The 25,168-nt window shown below is 40.6% G+C and overlaps 1 protein-coding gene across 1 annotated transcript in view; it reads left to right on the top strand.

Moving 5' to 3' along the window:
- Window positions 1-23,216, top strand: part of SPATA5 (spermatogenesis associated 5) — a 191,807-nt gene extending 168,591 nt beyond the window's left edge. Inside the window, exon 16 of the mRNA XM_035553149.2 lies at window positions 22,314-23,216. Coding sequence (XP_035409042.2) covers window positions 22,314-22,490 — 177 coding nt within the window. The 3' untranslated portion in view covers window positions 22,491-23,216. The remainder of the gene's footprint in view (window positions 1-22,313) is intronic.
- Window positions 23,217-25,168: the final 1,952 nt, after the last annotated feature.

The raw sequence follows: 25,168 nt of genomic DNA, 5'->3' as shown, positions 1-25,168 counted from the left end.
GCTTTGAGGGGGGTTTGAAATCTGCATTTAACTCTTCAGCTGAATTTCATCACCTTCATCACTTCAGCCAAAGCCAGACTTTTAATACCAGCTCATTTCTGGCCTAGTCAAAGTTGAGGTTGTTACCCTACAGCATTTCTGAGATCTCCATGTGCATAAAAATTCCCCTGTAACCAATGGAATTATTTAATGCACTGAAAATCAAATTCATGTTTAAGCTTGCTAAATCCAAGGATTATTTATTTAATTCCTAAAGATTAAAATGTCTTCTAATTTAATGTATATTATTAACTAGACAGCAGGAATAACAGAGGATGTATCAAGGTAAGTTGCATTTTTGAAGGCATATTCCATTGCTGCCATTTACTTGCCCATCACTTCCTAGCAGTTCACTTCTGTAAATCCGGCTGATCATGAACTACCCAACACACTCTGTGCCATTAGGCTGTGATACAGCAAAATGATGTCTCCATGATCAAGAAAACTCCTCATGTTTTAATTGGATCAAAGAGTTGACATGTTCCCCGTTTCATTTAGTCCCAAGCGAAGTCATTGTAAATGCTCTGCAAGTTCCAGGTCTTTCAGGACTGCTTTTTGCAGATTTCTAATATGAGCCGTGACTATATGTGTTTGTGAGACACAGTGGCCAGGTCCTCTTCTTTTAACCAGCGTTTTGGAATTGAACACAGCTCAGCTTAGCCTTGATGCTACTGTAGGCACGCTCGAGGACAGCTTTACTATTAACAAACCTGCCGCTCTTTTCACATCCTTCTGAAGCAGCAAACTCCTTTTTAGTTGCCTCTGTGGGATTCCTGCCATCCAAGACCTTCTTTCAAAACCAGTTTCACGTGCAGGAATCACCTCCAAGGTTGCGTAGGTCAGGAATAAGCCACCGGCTCAGGCCAGAAGTGTAAATTCAGGTGAGCTGCCAGGTGCATGCCGTGCCAGTGCCATGGATGGGGTCGTTTCAGTTACAGCTTTGGTGTAGGTGCACCCTGGTGAGTGCCGACCTTCACAGGAAATGCCAAGCCTGCAGCCTGCCTCGAGTCTTCTTTTTCTTTTTCTTTTTTTTTTTTTTAACGAAGCATCACAGGAAATAAGCAGTAGTGTTTAGCACTGTGTGTCATGATGACGAGTGTGTTTAACTTTTTAGATTACTTTTGACTATTTGTTAAACTGATAGCTTTTAACTTGTTAAAAGCACCATGTGGAGCACGATAGGAAGGCTTGCTGAAGTATAAAATATAGAATTAAGAAACTGTGGCAATAAATCTCTCTTCTGCCAATCCTGCATTTCATTGGAAACAGCCCTGGACTTGCAGGGAGATGGTTGGATCATATAAGAGGTTTCTTCTTTCTTGTGAATTTCATAATTCATTTGACACATCATGTTCGGTAAGAGGTAAGCTGTATTTCAAAGCCTGAAACAGTGTTGGTGTTCAGATTTATCATTTGAAATCTGTTGTTACACAAGGCTCGGAAGGCATTCAGCATTGGATGTGGTAGCATCTATGGGCCACCGACGTAACAGGAGAAACACTTGTGTTGTGATGCCTAGTTCCAAATACAGCCTGGTGCTGGGGGCTGGTCTTCCCTGTAGAGGGGCTCTCGAAGAAATTGCCGGCCAGTTATACTTGAGAGAAGCCTAAGCAGAGGACAGCAATGACAAAGATGATGATCCAGTCCTCTTCCTATACATGAGGTATTTTAGTTCAGAGTTGTGGTTTTGAGCCCCTTGCGTTATGAGGTATCATCACCTGTAAGAACTGAGGATAATTTTCTAGCCCATTTGCCATATTTCTTCTTGTATACTAGGTTGGACTGTTTTTGCAATGTGCAGACTCAAAATCAGGATCTACATTCAAAATACCATTGGGGCGTTATTGTAAATTGTGTCTTCGGCAGGACACACATCTGTTTTAGCACCTGCCTCCTGTGGGATGTTCCCAGTAAGTTCCCCATCAAAACCAGTGTAGATTGGGCTGGTACTGGTTTCACTGCCACTTTGACACCATGTCATTGAAAGAGAGACTTGGACAGCATAGCAAGGAAGCTTTGAAAGTTGCTAACTTAAAAAAATAAAATATTTAAAGGGGGGAGGGGAGAAGGCAGACTTACCATGCTTTAAACAAGGAGTCTGTTTTAATAAAGCAGAGGGTACTGAAGAAATTCATGTGGATTAAAGCAAAACAAAAACAAAGAGACAGAAAATAAGGAAAAGAGTAGCAGGGTTAATATGGGAGAAGCTGAGGGATTATTAGAACCAAGCATGCATCTTCCAGGAAATTGTAATCAATATAAAGAAACATTCATAGCAAAGAAAATGGCTGGAAATTCAGAGTGAACATGAATAAATAAATAAATGAGGAGGGGGGGAAGAGTAATGCAGCAGTTGAGCCTATAAAAAAGTGCTTAAAACTGCTGTCTGTACGAAGGTAAATAAAGAGGGCAAGTTACGGTAGGTGCCAGGGCCAGTGACAGCACCGGGGACTACAGGAGCTGCTCTGCTCATCTCACGGTGCCAGGGCTCCCGAGGCTTTTCCTGCCGAGCCAGTGCAGATCCTTGCCGTATCCCCTGGTGAGCGTCACTCGTGCTGTGGTTTCTCAAGGTGAACAAAACAACGTTGTTGGTGTTAAAATGATAAACCTAGTCCAGTCCTAGTCCAGTCAGGATCCACACAGAACAGGTTGTTCCCTGCAAGTCGGAACAACGCTGATAACATTTGGCAGGAATAGCAAATACGCATTAATATTTGCACTGCGATAACAGAGGGATTCTATTTTGAGGCTTATATTTGATAGTAATAATTCATCCTTGTTTCTGATATGATTCCTGAAAGAAAGTACCCCTCTCCTACTGTGAAGGGGCTTTCTCGAAAGTCTCCCCTTTTTACAACAGAGCTTTTAGTCACTTTATTTTTACCATTGAAAAGCCAGCAGTTTTATTGTACTAATGCTTAGCCTGCCAGGCCTTTTAACACCAGATTTTTTTCATTTGAAAATAGTGAGGGTTTTTTGTTGTTTGTTTCTTCTTAATTCATATACAGCATTTAAGGAAAGCTTAATTAATCCCAGCATGCAGGGAGAGGGAGAGGAAACAGTGTTTCAGCAATTGAGAATATAATTAGCTACATTTATACAGAAGTGATTGTATTACCTAAATCCTTTTATTATTATTATTTATTTTTTCTTCATGAGTTTGGGACTAGGGATGGAGGGCAGGCACAGGCTCTGTAAGAAAGCAGGGGTAGTAAAAATACTTTCATGGAAAAAAAGAAGTCTGACGAGCTATCTCTATTCTTCCGCAGAGCTGAAAAACTGTACTTACTCTTTGTTCTTACTCTTTACTTACTCTTACTCTCTGTTCTTACTCTTTTTCTACTCTTTGACAGAGGTGGAATTTAAATTTAGGCTTAGGAAGTTTGCAAAGCTTGGAAAAGCCACACGAGCTGAATCCTGTTCTCAAGGTGTAAACATAGGATGATAGGGCTGGTACTGGGTATGAAGGCCAGACTTTTTACTGTTTTTTATTAAAATATTTTGTTACTTCTGCTGCAAGTTAGCATTGGTTTGAACATTTTCTCTCTTAAGTATTGTTCAGTCTTCCTCATTAAAAAAACATTTCCTCAATAATAATAGATTCCATATGTAGATGTACTATGTAAAATGATACATATTAATGTAAGTAATCATACATGAAAATGTTTTTTTGCTTTTCACCAAGTAATGATTCATCTCATTTCAGCCTTCTGTCCCCCAAACAAACAGAACAACAAGCAAACCTGTTGAAGGGAAATTGTTGTTTCAAACAATTTTCCAGATACCACATTTTCTCAGTTCAGATGGAGCTGGCGAAGGAGCCGGCCAGCAGAGATCGACCAGTTACTCTTCCAAGAACAACTTGACTCTTTCAGCAGCGTGGTCAGTACCACGCGTCCATGTGTGCCTGACAACTAACTTACTGAGAGGCCTCAGTTCAGGAAAGCTGTTACCCATGTGCTTGGCTTAAAAAGAGAGGGCAAGTCCCTTCTGGTTCAGAAACCTTTGCACTGACTGGGAGTAAACGGACTCCTAAGTGTGCTTACAGCTGAGCATTTGCTTAAGTGTTTTGCTGAACTGCACTGTTGTGGTGAGACAGAAAGACTTTATAGTGCCTCGCACATTGTCTCAGAAACATATGGGGAAAGCATTTCTTAAAAAGAAGGAAAACAAAATCCTTTCCTTTTTAAAGGTTTACTACAGTATTCCAACATTTGCCTGTAGAAATAACACTCGCCCTCAAATTCATACAAAAAAGAGCTCTAAAAGCAGAGTTTCTTTATGAAATCTATTTTTTCATCTTTTGTGCATGATTGTGAGAAAAGGAATATGTTCGTGTGTTTTGGTTAAGCCTTATAGCACAATGGAATCAAGCAGTTTGGCTGATGAGATGTTCTCCAGCTCTCCTGTAGCAGATGAGCTTCTGGCTTCTGTGTGGTGGATGGCGTGGGGAGAGCAACAGGCGCTCTTCACTGCTGGCAGCTGCATATGCAGCAGCACTTAAAAGATTATCAGGACTGTTTCCCAAAACAAAAGAGATACATCAGATTTTTCTTCAGCCCAAAGGTGGATGATAATAATAATTAAAAAAAAAAAAAACCTGAATAAACTAAGGTAGTATAGGCCATTGCTGTCTCATTGCTTATGTAGAAAAGAAAAAAAGCAGTTATGATTTTCATTTTTTTGTCATTGATTTTTTTTAACCTTAGAAGATTTCAGAATGTTTGGCTTAAAAAGATCTTAAGTGTTTCAATTCAAAATTACCTTTTCAAGATTTCCTTTCAATTCTGCTGCTAAGTGTAATGGGTGAGGTTGAATTCGAACTGCTGTTTATTTGCTTTTGGATTAAATGACATATTCTGCTAGAGAAATATTCTGTTCTCTGTTCAGCAGAAAATGTTTGCAATTCTGCTTTTGGATGAACCTGAAATGAGAGGGAGTTTGGTTTTCCGAAATAGGAAGAGAATCAAAAAAAAAAAAGGTTACTTTGCACATGTTGATAAATGGCACTTTTACTTCAGCATGAGCATCAATTTTCAGTCTTTATGTACTCTACTTCTTCATTGTTCTTTCATTAAGAAAATGGAGACGACTGGGTAGCACGAATACTTTCATGTTTATTTCTATTTTTGCACAGTACTTTAGAGGGAGAACTCAACTCTTGGAAGATAACGCTTTCTCAGGTGGAAATAGTAAAGTTGTAGGAAATAGGTGTTAGAGAGTCTATAGAGGAATATTTAGTTGATCTGTATCTTAAAACGTACTCTGTTTTGAAAACGTATTTAAATGATTGCATGATTATACATAGTTGTGGGTGACTAATCTAGTCTATTGCTGCAGGTCATGGGAATAGTCATAAAAAGTATTTATTCTGAACATGAACCCGGATGCATGCTTTCCCTGCATGTTTCCCATATGTTCCACAAGTAAACAGTAAATCAGATAGAGAGGAATTGAGGAAAGAGACACAGTGGGTGAGTGAGGAGTCTGCAGCACTGAAGCTGCACCCTGACGTGGTTGGAAGTTGTAACTTGTTTCTCTGAGAAGAAAAGAAAAGAAGGAATTAATCTAAGGGGAATGAACACGTGCTTCATAGACCTAGCAACCCACAAAAAAAAAAAACTAATTAAAATCTTTATCAGAAAAGGATTGATGGGGAGGTGCAGAGAAAACTGGCAGTCTCTATGCCATTTGCTCACGGGTACTTAGTGCTGCAGCAGAGGCTGGCACTTCTCTGCAGACTTTAGCCTTCATTGTCCTCTTCTGAAACCAAAGTATTTAGGGAATTGCTGGTTCAGTTTGACACCTCCCTGTTCCTGTCACTATCGACCTTGCCCGGTTGTACCCCCCCAGGGTATATCTGCCTGCTGTGATGTCCTGTCGGAGGGGTGCTTTGGTCCTCACTGCCTCTGTCAGGAAACCTGAGCCTCTTTGCTGACTTGTCTTGGGGAGACAGGAAGAGGGCAGATGAGCTCTGTGGGATATGGTTAGAGGTTTGACCTGCGAGGAAAGCAAAAATGCATTTTCTAATATAGTTCAGGAGCACTTGAGAACTCCTGAGTTACAAATTTTGTACACCAAGCTGTAGGAGTGGAAGGGTGGTAGTTCTGTGTGGCAGAAGAAACCATGTTTTGACATTTTCGCTTTAATATACATGAAAAGCTTCAATCTCTACTTTTTTTTTTTTTCCTCCGAGTTTATCAGTGTTACCTGGCTTACCTTTAATTCCAGCCGGGGACCAGTCCTGAGGCTCTGCAGCATTGTTTCTCAGTACCTGTAGCCTACACTGGTTTTCTCTTCACCACCCCAGTAGTTTCTCAGTCACCGAATGAGGCCATTTTGTAGTTCGGGTGTCTTGGGCTGGGAAATCTGCTCTTGGAGGCAGCTCACACAGGCTTTCCATGCCCTGCAATCCCTCTGATTTTCCTAACGTCCTTGCCTTCTTTCCTGGGCTGGAGAAAGTACATGCTTTCTGTGGGAAATGATTGGGAGATTAGAGAGAAAAAGTTGGTGTCGTTCCAAAGGGTGGTGATATATATATTTGCACCGTTTATAAGATAAAGCCAGATCTCTATTCTCTGTTACCTCGTGAGACTTCAGCCTAGGGCTAAATGCAGCCACAGACGAATGCTCTTTCTTGTACTTCTAAGGGCATGTCAACGTGAGGAAGTTATCCTGGAATGAGATAGGGCGTGAATTTAAATGCGGTCGCAGTTCCAGAATAACATCCTGTGTAGACAAGGCCTTGCCGAAGTGACTCAAAGCCATGGAATGGCTTCGGTGGGAGCTGAGGACAGCGAGGCCTAACCCCACGACACGAGGGCCGCCCAGGCACCGCATCCCCGCACTGCCTTTGGTGGGGCCACCTGGGCACCGGCTGCTCTTCCCCTCCATTTCTCTGTGGAAAACGTGATTTCCTGCTTATGTGATCACTTGTCAGTAAAATGTGGAGGGTGACAACCTGCAGTGTTACTTTCCAGATGCCAACCATCGTTTAATGCCCAACGTGTGAGTGATGGGGACTGTTTTAGCTCTGCCATCACTTACTAGTTTTTGAGATTGCTACAGATTATAATGTAGGCTTTCGTCGTCTCTGCTCTGTTGCTCCTGAAACAGTAGAAAAGGAAAACTTCTGCAAGAGGAAAATGCATGCTTACACTTCTCTTTTAGAAAAAAAAAAATAAACATTAATGTACTGTTTGCAGTGTCGGAGGGGTACCTGAGTGCACACCCTCTCAGAATGGCACTGTGGGAGTTAAAAATCACCTCCTTTGGTGCTTGTAAGGTTGCTACAATAGCTTTTAGGCCTTATACTATGTGATTCAGTTGTTACCTATTTTTACAGTCTGCTGAAAATTAGTGTTTATTTTGAAAGTGCCTTTCTTGAGATTAAGTACAGCATTAATTAGTCGGTGTGAGGAACAGAGTGCATTTTTCTACCACAGCTTTCCATCATGTCAAAAGCTCCTTGCCAGATGTAGAGATCATAAACAAACACACATGGCTGCTGCATGTAAATCATCTGCAGGATAAATTACTGCTGATCTCTTCTGATTAGATCATTATGTCTTCCAGCTCATTAATACACTTTCAACCATGCAGAGGATCTAGGTACTAATAACTCACAAAGCAATATACAGGAGAACGTTAACTTCCCATGCCACTAGAAATACAATTTGGTACAAGTGTATAATGTAGTTTGCTGCTGCTGCTGCGAAGTTGATGCTTCAACATAGGCCTCAACGTAGTTGAGGCTGCCGGTACAAAGGCTGTGCTCCATTTCTGGGAGATCTCTACTTCAGTGAGTCACATGTTATTGTCAAATAAATACACATGCAGCAAACTATGTTGTAGGCTGCAACCTCACACTTGCAGCAAATTGTATTTCTAGTGAGAGCTGCACTGCTTTTTGCCTGTTTCAAGTATGCATTAACATTTTTCAGCTTCGGGTCAGGCTGCCTTTGCTCTTCAGCGCACGAGAAGAGACGTGAGAGGCAATGTCCTGTGCTTAAATAATGAACGGTCGTGCAGACAGTAACAACCTCAAAGTCACTGCAGGTCATGGTAAGCCTTGTTATTTCCAGAGGGAGAGAGTCGATTTTTAAAGAGTAAGTAACTGTATAAAGATGATTACCACAGGACAGACATTAACCATACAGGATCTAATGAAATGGAGCAAAATTATCCAGCTAGCCTCAGTGGCAAAGGGTAGCCTTCTACTAGACCTTCACATTTCTTCATATTTTCCTTTTACCGTAGACATCGGTATTTAAATAATAGGTGGAAATCCTCACTGGTTAACTCCATTTTAATGAATGGAAGAGTGCGTGGTGAGGTGGCACTTATCATTGCCTGTGCCCTGCATGCATTGCAGCTCTCATGCAAGCCACAGGCCTCTTGAGTCAGGTATTTAGCATGTGTAGATGTGAAATGCAAATGGTTTGCGCCTTGGGAACAGAGGATTCGGGTGACCAAGAAAATGAAGGACGGTAATTTGTAGAAGATCTTTGCATACCACATCAGAGATTGGGAACCCAGGATGCAACTACTGCTGGTAGGTGCTTTGCATGCAGTAGTCTAGCTGTAACTACTTTATTTAAAGTTAATGCTGTGTTTAAGGTGTAAAGCACCAAAGAAATGTGACACATTGGTGTTAATCATGATTTGTTTCTGTTACCAGTGCAAATGTCTTAGCATTCTTAAATTTATTAATTCAATGAGTCTTGTGTTAGAAACTGTCGCTTGTTCTAATAATGGACACTAATGAGTGTAAGATTTTGCAGAACCAGTAAGTACCATCACCTTAAAGATGAAAAGTGTCTTGTTTGTTGATTGAATATGTTCTGTCACTGATTTATAGCTTCCACTTAGCTTCCAATTATACAGAGCAGATAAGTGTTTTGGAATGTATTTAAGCATGTGCTTTACTTCAGTCATGTTTACTGACGTCAGTGGAGCCTGAAGCATATGCTTGTATGCTTTAAGGGATGCTTCTTGAAACAGGGAGAGAGGAAGAGAGAGAGAAGTCTCTCCTTCCCTTGTTGGCTCTCCTCTTCTCATGTGTGAGTAACATATTGTGCGTCTGGTTTTGTTTAAATTCAAGGATGGCAAACAACCACATTCTGTGAAAACTTCCTATTCTTCAGTTATTTTTTTTTTTTTTTCCTTCTTGTTATTGATATTTGGTAACCTGCAGAGACAAAGTGATGAGAAACTCGGAGGTCTTTACAGAGGCATTTATTCTAGAAGTGTTTGTATAAAGCCCTGTGGTCCCACTAAAGCCCCAGTTCCTTTGCTTGCTTTGCTCTTTCAAACACAGCCTTGGCACAGGCTAACTCTTCATTAGCACAGGCTCTGTTGAGAGAGAGGTAGTGTGGAAGATGGATGGGCGAATCTCCCAGCTCATGGCAGTTGATTGAATTGCCTCTGTGCTAAAATAGTGCTCCTGAAGCCTGGCCTAATCTTTTACAGTGATCATAAAATATATGGATACTTGTTTGTAAATTATACGTCTTTGAACCCAGTAAACCTCTTGGTTTTTCTGAATCAAGTGTGCTTAATGTTCAGATGAGTTTGTGTTCTGAGATTTAAAATGCAGTAGTACTCATTATATACTTCAAATCTAAAACAAATCTACAAAATAACAGTGTGTTTACAGACACTATTTTTTAAAAGGGAAAAACAAAAAAAGAGTGGTTTTGTGTGAGGATTTACTTTTTTTTTTTTTTTTTTTTTTTAGCTGTGAAGCATTTCCTGACATGTTTGTAACAGCTAAGCAGGATGTTTGAATTCATATGTAACTGTTATGTGGCTATCCCTGTTTTGCCAGCTGCCCAATTACTCTTGTGACAGACCAAACAACTGCTAAATGACAGCGCTGAAACTAATTTTGCTGGTTTCTCAGGAAAGCATAGGTATTAGACTATTTTTAAGGGCCATTTGCATGACATTTAAAATATTCTGTAGCCTTTGAAGGTAAGGAGAGGAAGATTTTGTAAACAGCCAAGGACGTATGTAGTTATAGCATTAACAGCTAAACGTCACATCATTTTCTCTCCATCAAAGTCTGGGTTATGTGACTAGGGCTATGCTGACCCTGATTATGAAGTCCAGGGCTGATCTCGGACTTCAAAACCACTCTTCTGTGTGCAAAAATGACAGTGTAAACTCTTGTTGGAACCATGTAAACTTGATCAGGATCTTCTTTTAATAGAGAAATCATGTTACGAAATACATCTGTTCCCAATAGTTTTATGAAATGCCTTGTGGCAATTATAGCAATCTCTTGCTTAGCAACTAATACCAGGAAAATATCTAGCACATTTTTACTGTTTTTCCCCCTTCTAGATATATACTGTGTTAAAGAGAAGGATCAGCAGTCCATCACTAGTACATAAATTAAGAAATCCCTTGGTGGCTGCCTTAATAGCCCTAGTAGTACGTATTTAGTGAAAGAAGAGCTGGAAAGCAGCATGCACATTTACTGCATAGCTGACTTGCTGTAAAGTTGTCAGGCAGTACTTATTTATGAATCTTGCAACCTGAAAAAAATGATAAGATTACCATGACATGACAAACACTGGCTATAAATAGATTTCCCCTTCCTGCTCATCTCCTCTTCCTCCTGCCCTTCACGCTCCACTCCAGCGTAACAAGCTGCCGGGGCCGCACAGCTCCCCCAGGTGAAGGTCAGCTCCTGATGGGTTTTTGATCACCATGTAAAGTTCTCCTGTTAGTATGTGGTCCCAGTTTTAACCTCTTTGCAGATTCCCTCGATTATCCCAAATCACTTTCACATGGAGCTGAGGTTAAGCTTTATTTCTCTTGGCTTGTCCCATCTGTAGCAGACACTTCCTCTTCACTTTGAAAGGACAAAGCGATGTTCAGCTGCCTGGGCCTGCGCCCAGCATTTGATTTATACATTATTTAATTTCCTTTAGAAAATTGGAAGCAGAACTTTAGGAGTGGAAGTCAGTCCTTTCCATTTGTTTAAGGATCTTTTAGAGCTAATATAATCATCGATAGTAGATGTCAGCATGATTAGGGTGACTTAAGGTAAAGCAAAGAAAACTGGATACCAGGGGAAATTCTTTCGTAATGAAGAGGGTGCCAAGATTTATAGCCACTCACAGCGTCTCTGGGTTTGGTACTGTGGCATTAAAACATGAAAATGGAAAATCATCAGATTTTTGAGCGATGTGTTTAAGACACCTGTTTCCCCTTACTGAATGGCAGACTGTGGCAAGAAATGTTTGTGCCCTTTACCTTATATTTGCAATTGGTTTTTTGGACGGCAGTGCTTTCTGGAACTTAATTTAACCAACCAACTAATTTTGCAGAAATTCTTCAGTTAGTCCGGAGGTTTGCATTTGGGCTGACACTGCATTCACTTCTGCAATTAGGTCTGCACATGCTGTCAAATGACTGCCAAGGCAATTTGAAAATTTCTCATGCAGTAGAGTCAGGAAATTAAAAATTAACTCTGGAAAGGACATCATATAATATTTGGCAGTACGGTTTGAATACTGTGTCCACTGAGGGTAGAAGGTCCTCATTTAAAAAAAAAAAAAAAAGAGTATGAATGCTGAAATATTTCTTCTGTGGGGTTTTGAATGATCCACAGCTGAGTGAAATATCGAAAGAGGTGAAACCTGTGGCATACATGGGATTATGGATACGATATGAGTTATTTGTGGGCTTTAGTTTAGTGAAATAGCATTTAATGAAGGAGAATGAGAGTCCTGCGCTGTCCTAAGGCTCTGTGGCGCTACGGCTGCTCTTCCCTGCTTGGGTCTGTGGGGAGAGAAAATTACTTCAGTGCTGGAGAGGGTCACTGTGACTCCACATCCACACCACATCTTGCAGGGTTAGGGATTTGTTTTGTAAGTCGTTACCACACTTGGTAAGTCGCAGATGCACAAGCACAACTTTGTGCATTACAGCTGCACTGTACAGCCAGCACTTCGTGATGCAGCCTGCAAACAAGCAGGTTAGGCACTTCGTATCTCTGCTTTTGCCTAAAACAAGCGTCTTCACCAATCTGGGCTGGTGAGGTAGTTGTGTGGCATTACATGAGAAAAAGGGATCAACAAAATCCGACTTCCCCGTGACACTTCACATCTTTAGGACTATCTCATACCAGACAAAGCAGATCATTAGTATTACAGTCTTCCAGATATCATGAAATGTATTACATTTATTATCAATTAGGAAATGCTAAGAGCGTATCCTGATCTTTAGAATACTGAATAATTTCAAAGAGTAGAGAAAATAGCGTTTTGGTTTTTGTTTAGTATGCAAACCAGTGCTTCTGTGCTAGCATCCTGTATGTGCTGTTTTCGCTCTTTTGATCATCTTTTACTGTATTCAGACAGGAGTTAAAACACTCTCTCTTTTAGAGGGAAAGGGAGAAAACCCAAGAGACCAGGGAGGTTTTTGTAATAACGTGGCACAAACTGAGGAGGATTTTGTGAGTGAGTACGAAGGAGAAGAAATGAAGGAATTTGCTAAGTCAGATCTGTTATCTTAGGAGTAGCGGATCTGGTTACCCAGAATACTGAAGTGACTTTCAGACATGACATGGATTCAGTTTTTTCAGCCGCAGGAGAGCACTCAGATGACATGTTTTAATGTTAACAATGCAAACGCAGATGCCATTTTGATCCAGTCGCTCATACCTTTTCACTGAAGGTAAGTGGCAGCTACAGGTTCTTACAGATGAGCATTTTATCTCATGTTGCCTCACTCAGTCCTTTGGCTTGTTCCCAGCGTGTGAGGTGCCCACCACACTAGGGACAAGCTGTGCCACTTGGGAGAGAGCTCCTGCTTTTGGATGGCGTTATGAATCCCTCACCACGCGTGCTCAGTGATTCAGTCGACACAGCAATGATATACCTGAGATAAATTGCTCAAATTTTTTATTGAAACTAGAAGTAGTTAGCAAATGCACTGTTCTTGCCAACAGAATTGTATTAAATGGTTTATGTCTGAATAACTCAAAATATCCTTCTTCCCTTGCTATTCTTGTTTCACTTATTTATGTCATTGTTTTTTCTTGCTAATTACTTCTTTGCTTTTCTTGCACAATCAAAACTTGACTTAAAACTTACTTTAAGTTCTTTACCAGCCTTTCTGCTTCTTCCTTAAGGAGTAATAACCTTGCAGGGAGGGATCTAGCTTTGGCTGAGAGCATTGCTTCCTAGGTCTAACTGCACTCCCGGTCATATTCTGCCTCCCTAGAAAACAGGCATGCAGTCCTCCAGTTTTCTTGGGAAACATGAGCAGCTGGGTACCATGGGAAGCTCCAAGAGGTAAACTTAGAAACAGTCTGAAATTCCTCTAGCACTCTGCCAAGGAAATAGATACTCCATGTGAGACATCTCGCACCTTTCAGGAACTAAGACCCAATAAATGAAAAAGCAAGGGAGCGTCCATTAAGGACATTATTCATCTTGCAATCTAAAAGCCCTACACAACAAATGTCTTTTCCCACTCCCTGCCTCCACTCAGGATGTGTATGCACGTCTAAGTAGCCATGCAGAAAAAAAAAAAAGGTATTACATTCTCTTTTATTCTCATTATCATATGATTTTTATGTTTTCTATCCAACTGATAGAAACAGTAAGACTCAGAAGATTTCCTAGAGTTTCTGGCCATTATTTTTAGATGGATTTGTTTGCATTTACCGTATTGCAGTATGATATCTCATACATAAGTAACTACGAGTACAATTGCTGTTAACCTGCTAGACAAAGACAATATTTGCCACAGTGGAAGGTCTAAAAACAGGATGAAAGGGAGAGTTTAAAAACCCACAAATAAGATGTATTTTTTTTGCTTTTCTTTTTGCTCAGTGGTTTTAGAAGTTTAGGGCTCTAGCCGTCATTTAATGGTGGCATAATGTAATAGAAATGCTGCTGGAGCTGAAATGAGTTGAAAGACAGTTCTAGACTGGCTGGGTTCTACTGATGAGAAAAATATTTTTAGGGAAGGGAGCACACTGCTCCCAATTCCCTTTGCAGAACTGCATTTATTTGCTTTGTTTTGATAGCTCCTATCTAAGGCCTCTCCACTCTTCCAGGTTAAACTTGAGAAAGGAATTGCTGGCTTGAGAAGCAAAAGCTTGAATTATTTTTCAATGCAAGAAATCTGGAATATGCTGAATGTATCTTCTCATATCTGTGTAACTCAACATCTGAAAAGAGGGCAAGCAAACAAAACAACTAATTAATACCCATACTGTGATAGGTTTCATAAGGTAGAAGCTGCCAAATCTGTTTTGTTGTTTTTCTTTTGTTTCGCTTTTCTAGAGAGAAACCTATGACATGTACAGCTAATGGTCTCCTCCAACTCTTAGTTTTTAAAATTTTAGTTGCATAATTCAATCTGTCTTGCTAGCAGCATTCAGCAAAATAGCATTGACTGTATGTACAGGTCCTCTGTAGTAACAGCGTACTCTGAGTGAGAACACAGTATTCTGTTAATTACTTTTAATTAAAATGAACACACACGCACACACATATGTATTTGTACATATAGAAAGACTGCTTTTCTAGTGGCTTGGCTTCCTTTTCCTCATTGAAGGGAAGAAGTTAAACTTTCTCATTAAATGTTTATATAAAAATGAAATAATTCTGAGGTTAACCAGAAATGCAGCTTAATCTTGTATAGAAACATGTGTGTGATTTTTTTTTTTTCAGTTGCACAAATATAGCTGAAACTTGAAGTTGGCAGAGAGTGCTGTTTAAAAATATTTAGTCCCAGCATGTAAAAACTCGTTTTGTTACGGAATTCCTTTGTGAAAGGTGTAGCTATGCCATGTCTCTGCCAAAGTGATGGGATCCATATCGACATAGTACGTTTTGGAAACTAGCTGCATTTTGGGCTTGTAGTTACAAAAGTTAAATTGGAATTTACATGTTTTATATATTGCTTGGAAGGATACCACATCTAGTAATATTTTTAAGAGAATGGAAAGAAATAAAAAGAAAGCTTACAGATGGATTCGAAGTTTTGCTCTGTTAGAACATGTCAGGATGAGTAGAGGTATGTATGATGACACTTAGCATGTACCACTGAAGGCTCCAGTTTATTCTCTCTAGCTGTCATCATGTGCTATAGTTATGATACATATGCTTAATTTTGGCTACATACCTCATCTCTTCCTTCTCTTCTCTGGGCGTGTTTAAGCTTTATAGAATAATAAGAGCTACTGATACACGTGATACTGTCTGCTGCCCAGGCACAGCCCCTGCTGAGCTTTTGGTCCTGTGAGAGCAGTTACATGCAGCGTTTTGTGGCCATTAATTGTGTCCCACAAGAGCAAAGGGCCAGTTGCCTGGCTCAGTCCCTCACCAACGTGCCAGGCTCTGTGACAGCAGGGGACTGCAGCAGGTAGATGAGGCGAACCTGAAGCCTGGACCTCCTGGCCGAGACCAAGAGGAGGACACGGTCTCTGTTGCAGCCTCCCAAGGGAGTTGTGGCCACCACAGGAAGATCTGAGCAGGACCCATTGTCCTGGTCAGGTTGGGTGTATTCAGGTGGCACGGCCACTTAGTGTCCCTGTGCAGCACCTTGGGTAGGTTCTGGGCACACACATGCATGGTCACAAATGCATCGATCAATCTGTGAAATTACATAAATAAGCAAACTGTAGATTAAATACTAAATGAAGACTTGAGCCTGTCTGTTCTAAACTAAGGTCACCTACAAATATCATTAAAGGAGCTGGTTTTGTTCAATTACATTTCCTTAACAACCTCTCATTAAAGAAATCAGGAATAGCAGAGATTGTTTGCTCAGTTTGTTGGATCAAAGACACAAGATACACATAATACCTGTCCTCTTTATTGAAGAATTGCAAAGGTGCTTGCTTCTTCATTACTACAGACCTGTTTTAAAGTAGATTATCCAATGTCAGCTCATATTGAATGTCTCTTTAATAAACAGGGAAGAAGGAAGTCCATCTTCTTAGAAAAAAAAGTTTATAGTTTTTTGTTGCACAGGATGGTTTCAATACAAATAGAAACTCATCTGTTCCAAGGCAGTGTTCATGAATACAGAACCAGACTAGAAGTATATGCTTTAACTTCAGGAAAAGCAATAATGTTTTAAAACAAAGCTGCTTTGAAATCAAAGAAGCATCTATCTCACTGAGGCACTTACATGGCCTGTAAGTGCCTTGCACACTTGTGGTGTTATTTTTTTTAGCATTGCTGTTGCAAGCCATGTAAAGTGACAATCGGATATTTAGTAAATTCCCTCCAAAATTCCAGTGATAGGGGCAGCATGTGAGTCTGAGGAATGAATGGGTACTGTATGAAAAGCTAATATACTATGATTGTCTTCTGTTTAGAAGAGGTTGTTTTCCATTTGCAGGATGGCCAAACATAGAATCCATTTGAGTTAATTCTGCAGATCACAGATGTGGGTGGAAGGAAGAGGTATACATATAGGGTCAATTTTATGTTGTTCAAAGATTAGATGAAAATTTATAGCAGAGTAATCGATTATTTCCTAGTATTGGAAAATTTTTCTCCTAGGCAGAACAAGATTTGTAGTAGCCTATAAGACTTTCTCTTCTCAGAGAAGAGAACAAAGGCACGTTATCATGTATTTCCATATTTTTTTAAATATATACAACAAGAAAATTGATTCATGAGAGAAATACTAAATTGAAGCCTTTTTGAAATGCTTCGAAAAGTCCACCTCTCATGACTTAAGATCCTCTCAATTTAAGTCTGTTTTCACAAAGAAAATGGTAATTGTGCTATCTCCAAAGAGTATTTTTATCTCCAAAAGCAGTACCACGTACGAAAGCATTATCTACAGCGCATCTCCCTCGCCCAGCCAGCGTCGTGCTGCGATACCCACAGCAGGCTGCCTTGCCTGTTGGAAGCGGGGTGGTGGTGCTGAACCAGGGTGAAGCTCAGTAATATAGTGGTGAGCTGGTGTTGATTTTTCTGGTTTGGTTTTCCGATGGTCTGGTGATTTGACCCAGACTGGGGAAGGGCCAGCCTTGTGCCAGCACAGGCACAACAGAGGGGTGCAAGCCGGCAGTGGGTTGCATCCACACAAAGGGGAAGGGGCAGACAGGGGACACCATGTCCCAGGGGTCACTCCCCACCACGGAGAGACCTGCTGGGGCTGGCGATAGCCTCGTGGAAGCACACACAGGGGTAGGTGCCATCCGTGCCCAGCACTGCCCGGAGCCCTGTGCCAATCCCGTGCAGAGGCTGTGAGCTGCTGGCATGGCGCCGAGCCGAGGTACTTAGGGCAGCTTTAGAGTAGGGACAGCAATCTTCCCCTACTGCTCCCTTTTAGTTTCTGCCTGGTTGATTTTCTGCTCTTGCTTTGGAAAGACTTCCATGGCTATCTCTTTTCCAAATCGGGTCCTAAATCCCTGGGCCCTAAGAGCCCCCAGACACCCCCATTTTGGTGCGGGACGAGGTTGTTGCTCCCAGCGGCTTCGAGCTCGGGCTAAGCAGGATGTCTGACCTGGGCGGGAATTTGCCCGAGTGAGAAACAGATGTCCTGACCCGGGAGCCATTCATGTCTTGTTAAAAGGCCGTGCAGGACCCCTTTCTCTCCCCGGAGCAGAGGGGAGAGCTAACCCGCTCAGCCTCGCCAGCACGCACCCCACCGGCACGCAGGCTCGCAGGTAGCTTGCAGCCAGGAAGCGCCACAATTCGCGCTATTCACAAACCACAGGGTACTATTCTGTTTGCAGGCTCCTAATCCCTCTTACACACAACCCCTTACAACTTTAACTGGCGGGGTGGAGGAGCGAGTTAAAAAGGAAGGAAAAAGGAAAATGAAACACAATGTACAGCCAGGCAGTGTCTGCCAGTGACTGCACACACAATCGACACCAGCTGCAGCCCAATTAAAGCCGACATTCACAGGTGTTCCCCACAGACCCTGCACGAACAAAACCACTTTCTTGAAAATACCTAAGGTTTTAACATAGAAGCTCATTTCTTTTTTTTTCTTTTTCTTTCTTTCTTTCCTTTTTTTTCCTTTTTTTTTTTTTTTTTTTTTTTTTTAAGATTCTTTAAAGCTATTTAGAGCACTTTAAACACAAAGAAGCTGAAAAGGACTTTCAGTCCCCTAGAAACAGTTGGTGCTTAATGCCAGGAGGGGGGAGAGTCAGCCTGGCTGAATCAGGCAGCAGGAGAAAGATGGGTTATGCTGAATGCTGCTTATTCAGGGAGCTGTAGCTGGCACCGGGCATTTTATTGTTGCCAGGGGTGGAATGGGGAGGAGAGAATAACTCGGTGTAAATCCATTTCTTTTTGGTACTCAATTTTATTTGGACCATAGCTGTGAGCTTGTGTGGGGCTTTGCTGGTTGCTGATGGGGGTGTGTGGTTCGGATGGCGTGCTGGAGCTCTCCCTTCCTCCCAGGATAACTTGACACAGTTCCCTTTTTGACTCTGAAGTAGGACTCTACTTGAGCTGTTTAGTTTCTGATCTTGGAAGCGCTCAATCAGATGACAGATTATTCCTTATGTTTAGCTCCTGTTGTTAACCATAAAACCCCGATTATCTGCTTTTTAAACATGGATTGCAAATTATTTCCATGCTAAGAGAGGATTCCAGATAGCAGACTAATGCGTAGGTCAGTAATCTGTTCTCATTGCGCCGAAAATGAGAATCGCGTTTGTTAAATTTTCATTGGTAATAATATTAACAATCAAAATAGAGTATATTATGGTATTCAGAGATTCAACAGTATTCAGCCACACCTGGCCGCCTATTCATCTCTGCAATTACACCCCACACCTCGGTAGTTATTGCTTAATTACCTGCTGCCTGGCCTGTTGCTGTTTAATCAGTGTTTTCTCTGACATTCACTTAATGTCTTCATTACTGCTCTAACAGCTAGTGCTGAAAGCCACTCTATATTCAGATGCAGTCAAGAATATCTATTTTGTCCTTCAGGGGTTTGAGGTGCAATTTTTCCTGTGGAACAGCACTAGGACATCACTTCTATCCTTTACAGCACCCTGAGGTCTGAAAGTCTTTTTATACTCAAAAGGTAAAAATGGTGGTCCTTTGGATTTGGATTTGAAAATAATTAAGAATTATCTTAAAACTGGCAGGTAGGTAATGGTGCTTCACAGCATGCACTTACAGAGGCAGGCAGATGCTAGTCATGCCGATAAGTGCCGTGAAGAGAAAAGAAAGTCAGCCAGGCTTCAAATTCACAAGTATAAGATCTAAATTAGACATCGTTGCTCAGTAAAAAATACTGGAGGCGTTGTGGACAGTTTTTCTGAAAAAATCATCTCGGCGCAACCCAGAAGCCCTGCGGCATGGCTCCTTCTAGCCACAAGGGGCTAGGGCAGAGCCAGAGGAGCCGTGGCAGCTGGTCTGAGGCACGGACAGGCTCTGCAGGGACTGAATCACCCAGGGCTCCTCAGCCTGCAAAGACTTGACTGAGAGGAGATGAGATAAAAGGCTATAAAACCATCGATGATATGGGGAAGGTGAGCAGGGAACAGCAGATGAATCACTGTTCTCAGAGGACAGGAACTAGGAGGTACTTGTTGAAATTACCCGCTTCTAGACAAACAAAAGTGCTTTTTCATACAATGCATGATTAGACTGTGGCACTTATTACAGGATGTTGTGGAGGCCAAAAGGAGAAGTGATTTAAGAAAGTAATTGGATGAATTCACTGAGGATAAATCTATTGCGAGGTTTTAAAACTGGTGATCTAGGTGGAACGCTTGGTTTTGGAGTGACACTAAGCCTGGAAAGGACATGTATCCTGCTGCACAGCCGTGGGTCAGTCCCAGCCAGTACCTTCTGCTACCTTTCCCCTTTATCTCACTTGACCCGGCTTATGTTGTGTTTTAATCCAGGCAGAAATGAGAGTTTAAAACCCTTCTCTTGCTTGTTCTGGTATGAAATGTCTTGATGTGACTGTGACAAAAAATGTCTATTAAAAACTGTGGGCCTCAGCCCAGTCATACAGCAGATTTCACCAGGTGAATTCAGTCCCATTTCCATTTGGCTAGACAAAGGCAAACTTGTGTTTGCTTCCCACAGGTGATTTAGCTTTACTAGCTAGTGAAAACACTTGTGAGGATTTTTTTTTTCTTTTTAGAGTTTGCATATTTGAATGAAGAAAAATAATTAAACCTGCTTTGTTCAATCTCTTACCTAAGAAACCTCATCTCCTCGGTTAGCAAAGGAATGGAAACAGTGCCATGGGACTGCTGTGACCAGGCGTAAGGGCCCAAATTTCAAACATTGTGCCATATTGCCTGCCTTTTATTACTGAATAATATATGAAAGATGTAGTCCACAAAAATTCTGAGTGCAGCCAGGAAAAGAGAGAATGATAATTGATACCTTAAAATTCTTCCTCTTCCCTTAAATACTCCTGAATAACAAAGAAAAGAATATAATTTTTCTGGTGTTTTCTCGTGTCTAGTAATTTTCAGTTATCACAGAACTTGTGTTTCAGACTTTAAGAATACAATTAAAAGAAAAAATCCTGTGGAGGTTAATTATGGTCACGGTTGCTGATACTCTTGGCAGAGCACAGAGGAAACATCCAATCATCCTCAGCAATATTGGCTTATGCGCAAATTCCTCCTAAGAGTATCATTGTACAAATGAAACAGGAAGAGATAGGACTGGCTGGTGTTCCTTCTTTTTTGGATCTGCTGGCCTGACAGTCTTTCCTTCCGCTTCTCCTTCCGTGAAATATATCAGCACCCACCAACTGAACGTCTTGTGCTGCGGTAATACCCTGCACCATCATTTCGGTGCTGCAGATAGTTGGTGGTCTCTGTGAGCAGGCATAATGGACAAAACCTGCTGTGCTGTGTTCTGGGCTTTTTCAATATTGCATATGAAAACCCACAGAAGGTCCTCTTCATATTGTGGAAAAGGTGCCCTTAGTGCTGTATTTGTGGAGGGAAAAGGGACCCCTCCTTCAAGGACCAGCACAGCTTTGCAGTTCAGGATGTTTGGGATCTGTTTTTCTATCACCACTCTTCTCCCTTCTGAAAGATTTCTGGGTTTGGTTTTAAACTGGGATGGGAGGGCTGATCTTCTTTGTGTGTGTGTGCACGCTTTGTTTTGGTTTTTCTTTTTTCCTTTTTTTTCTTTTTCCTTCAAGTAGCTTTGTATTTGTGTTAGCAAGTAGGAAATAGTCACACCGTCTACTTTCTGAAAAACCTGAACGAAAGGACCGAAGCACCTGCATTATTTGTAGAAGGATGCATTGCCTCTCTCTGTAAGAAGCTGGTGCACTAAGTCCCAGCTCTGCTTCCACCTTTATCTGTCTCTAAAGTCCTGAAAAGCATTAAAATGCATAACAGGAGTGTTTAGCTTCACTGCTCATTAGAGCAGCACGGAACTAAAAGTAATATTGTTGTAGCTTGACAAAGCCATCTAAATCCATGCATGTTTTCTTGTGAAAGCTTCCTAAACATGCTGCTAAATCCTCTAAAAAGCTACTAAACGGCTTTGGCAACCATTAGCACAGCATAAGCAGGGGAACTCTTTTCAGTAAGTGAACAAACAGAGAAAATATGCTGAATAGCTGGACAAATGTGTTTCAGCTGGCTCTTTCATTTACAGATATAAGGGAGCAGTCAATATCAATCACTGTTTTCCCTGTTGCACTGGAAATCACAATATCTCTTTTCATTCCACAAGGTCTTTTCACCACAGTAATGTGTCTTTAGAATGACACTGGCATCAGTCTGTTTCCGCTGTCTGAAGTCCGGAGAGTTTAAAAACACATTTCAGGGTATGAGACCTTAACCCTTCTCCCCTTCCACGCACCCCTCTCCTTCGAGCCTTCCTTGCTGAATTAATTGTTTTTACTTCTTTCCCAGCTTAAAGTTTAAAAGGAAAAGTGCCCACAGAGCCTGGGAATATCTGCTCTTGTGCTTTGGGTACAGAAAAATGTATTGCTGCTAGTTGGGGTTTTAATTTATCAGGTGTTGCAATGAGTTTAAGGCAAGGTAATACGATTATTGAGTTCAAGTAATTTGCAATGTCCTCTTCTATGAAATGTAAAGTTACTGTGGTTTGAATTTGGAGCTTTATCACGTTTCTGGGAAGTGCTAATCACCCACAGCTTCATTTACTTAAAAAAAAAAAAAAAAAAAGTGTTGGAGAAATTCTGTCCTTGTAAGTATCTGGCATTTAGAGCATGTTGATATTCTTGTGCTTGCCTTCTTCATTTCAACTTAGACATTTTATAATAATAATAATAATACGGTGCAATTTTTGTTTGTTTCTTTGCAGATAACAGCAGTCTGTAGAGAAGCAGCCCTGCTAGCTCTTCAGGAAGACATAAATGCCAAATTTATCATGGGACGGCATTTTCGGTATGCACTGACAGTCGTGACACCAAGAATTCCCGATTCCTTAATCCAGTTTTATGCAGATTATCAGCAGCAAAGTGGACTGCACGCACTTTGAAAGGCAAATTAATACATATGCCTGCTCATAGTGTGAATAGCAAATTTCCTTTGTAAAGCTGTCAAGAGCTAAAGAATTTTGTATTGTACATGGAGTGTCCAAAGTTGACTCAAATGCGGAATCATCATAATAAATGCCCATGTGGATTTTTTGAGTGTAACAGAAATTGTGTAACCTTTGTGTTTTACAATTCAAATGGTATAATCTGCATTTTAGAGGTAGTAAGAGTGCTGGTGTAATTCAGTGTTTCTGAGTGTACAACCACGTGTCAAAAAATAATTACCAAATTCTGAGATTTTGGTGGATTTTTGGCCCTAAAAAGAGTAGCAGTGAATGTCATGACTGCCTTCGTTTGTTCATGCCTTAACCTCAGTTTAATCCCAGGGACCATCCCAGTGAGGCAGAGACCTGGGGAGTGGCCTCACTACAAAAATGCTGAAAATTATTCTGAATCTTTTGATTTATGATCTCCAGAAAAGCTGCCAAACAGGCTTGCCGACCATAGAGCTTTCCAAGAGAAAGCGGAGGTATCCTGATTGATTTCGGTGAAACGTTTATCTTCAGTATTAAGCAACTCCTTTTTACACATACTGTAGAGCAGGCACGTTAGAAATTGTACATCACGAGGCTTCCTTTGCATTTCAGAAAAGTGAATTGCATCCAACTCTTGGCTAACCTGAAACCACTTCGAGGCATCAACAGAAGACTTTTGTTGTTGTTTGTTTCTCTCAAAATAAATACGGGTGGTGATTGGTAATTTCAAGTCTTCCAAAGGAAATCTTGATGACTCCTAATGAATAAGAAAACCTCCTTGCAGAAAGTGTTATAAATGAGCACAAAATAGTTTAGGGACAGATAAAAACTTTTCAACTTATTTCTTGTTATATCACCTGCTGAAACAGTGACAGATCCCTATGGGCTCCCTACTCCTGCATTCGATGTGAGACTTAATGAAGCAAACTTGTTTTCAGCATTTTTCCCCACAGTGGAAGGGCAGCTTTTCTATTCTAGACAGGAAAACTAGAGGGAAAAGTAAAGCAAAACCAATAAGAACTTTAATAAAAACAAAAAAGGTGACTAAACCTTGCATTTCAGTGGGTAAATCTGTTTCCCTGGTGTTTTGCAGGTAAGTAAAAGAATTTGTAAGTCAAAATTTTAGCCTAATCCTGCTTTTACTTGTCAGAGTGAAAAAGAAAGATCATCATTTCAGGCTTTACCAAGTGTAAGATTATTTTTGGGTCTGTTTATTGATGGTTGTGAAGACTTTTTTTTCTTGCAGTCATTATATATCTGTTTGCAAATGAGATATGATTATTTAGAAATTTCTGTCTTTTATAAGGAATATACTTGTCAAAGAGAGTTTTCTACCACATTTAATTATAGTATCAATATGAAATTTAAGAAGTAATCTCTTGGCCTTGATTATGGTTTTTCTCTCCTTAGTTCCACTGTGCCCACAATTTGTAGCTCTTAAAAAGAAATCTTATTATATATTATTATTATTATAACTTTAGCTTAACCTCTTGTTGCTATAAATAGCATTTAATTTCATACCACTGAAAAGGATTAGAGGATGTAGAAAAGCAGGTAGTTTACTTAGTTCATCTTATGTATGTTCAGGTTTTGTTTTTTTATCTTTTTTTTTTTCTGTCATTGTTTGAGTCTTTAATAGTACATCAGACAGGGATTTAAAAAAAGAATGGTTAACTAGAAAAATTGCCTTGGAAGTCAAGGTCATATCTGAAACTACTGTATCCTTCTTTTCTAAATTGTGTATGCTCCGTCCTGAAGCTCAGGATGAGAACCATTTATCATAACAATTACATTTTAGATGTTTCTAAAAATGAAATCCAATGAAACTTTCCTTCAGTGCGTGTTCCTGAAAGAAGAAATGAAGGATCGTAGTTTTTACTGCCAACAAAAAAATTCTGTTGGTGATTTTGTATCCTAAAAGTAGCACTGAGTGATGCTCCAGGTGAGTAGCAGAACTGGATTGCCTTCCTTGGGAAGTGCTGAGATCGCTTGGGAACATGCACCAATGTGAGAATCTGAACTGAGACAAAGAGAGGGGCAGGTAAGAGCTTGCTGCTCTTCCTGTAAGTGGACTTCTGTTGACATCAGAGGGATTTTTACACATTGTCTTTTAGGTCGATAGGAGAGAGAGAGAGAGAGAGTGTGCTGGCCCATGACTGCTGCTTGTGCCTCAGGAAACAAACAAACAAAAAACTCCACCACCATCTCTGCAAATATTTATCCTTTTATCCTCTTATCCACATGGTACCGTATTTTTCCCCATGATACTAAATCTCTTGATACATATTTATATGCATGAAGTAATTTTAAATGTAGGAAGCTACTCATTGGGTTTGCAGAACTTGGTTTAAAAGCCAAAAAACAAAGATGCTCTTTATTTAAAAAAACTTAGTTATTGCAAATGTGTGAAATCCATCCCCAGAAGGGTTCTGTTGCCCCCAAATAGTCTATTTGGAAGGCTTGGCTATTCTAATGCCACTGAAAATCTTACCCCATCGCAAGCCACAGATAATACAAGACTTAAAGGAAGGGATGATGATTTCCCTTCTGGTTCCTAATGATAGATCACTCTTATCAAGGAACAGAAACTTGAAACCTTTTTATCAGAATTCTGGAAAATAACTGAAAATTTCTCTTGGAGTACA

This window comes from Cygnus atratus, chromosome 4 (assembly GCF_013377495.2).
Source record: "Cygnus atratus isolate AKBS03 ecotype Queensland, Australia chromosome 4, CAtr_DNAZoo_HiC_assembly, whole genome shotgun sequence".
NCBI classification, from domain to species: domain Eukaryota; kingdom Metazoa; phylum Chordata; class Aves; order Anseriformes; family Anatidae; genus Cygnus; species Cygnus atratus.
Note: the sequence above shows the minus strand (reverse complement) of the source record. Positions and strands in the feature narration are given on the sequence as shown.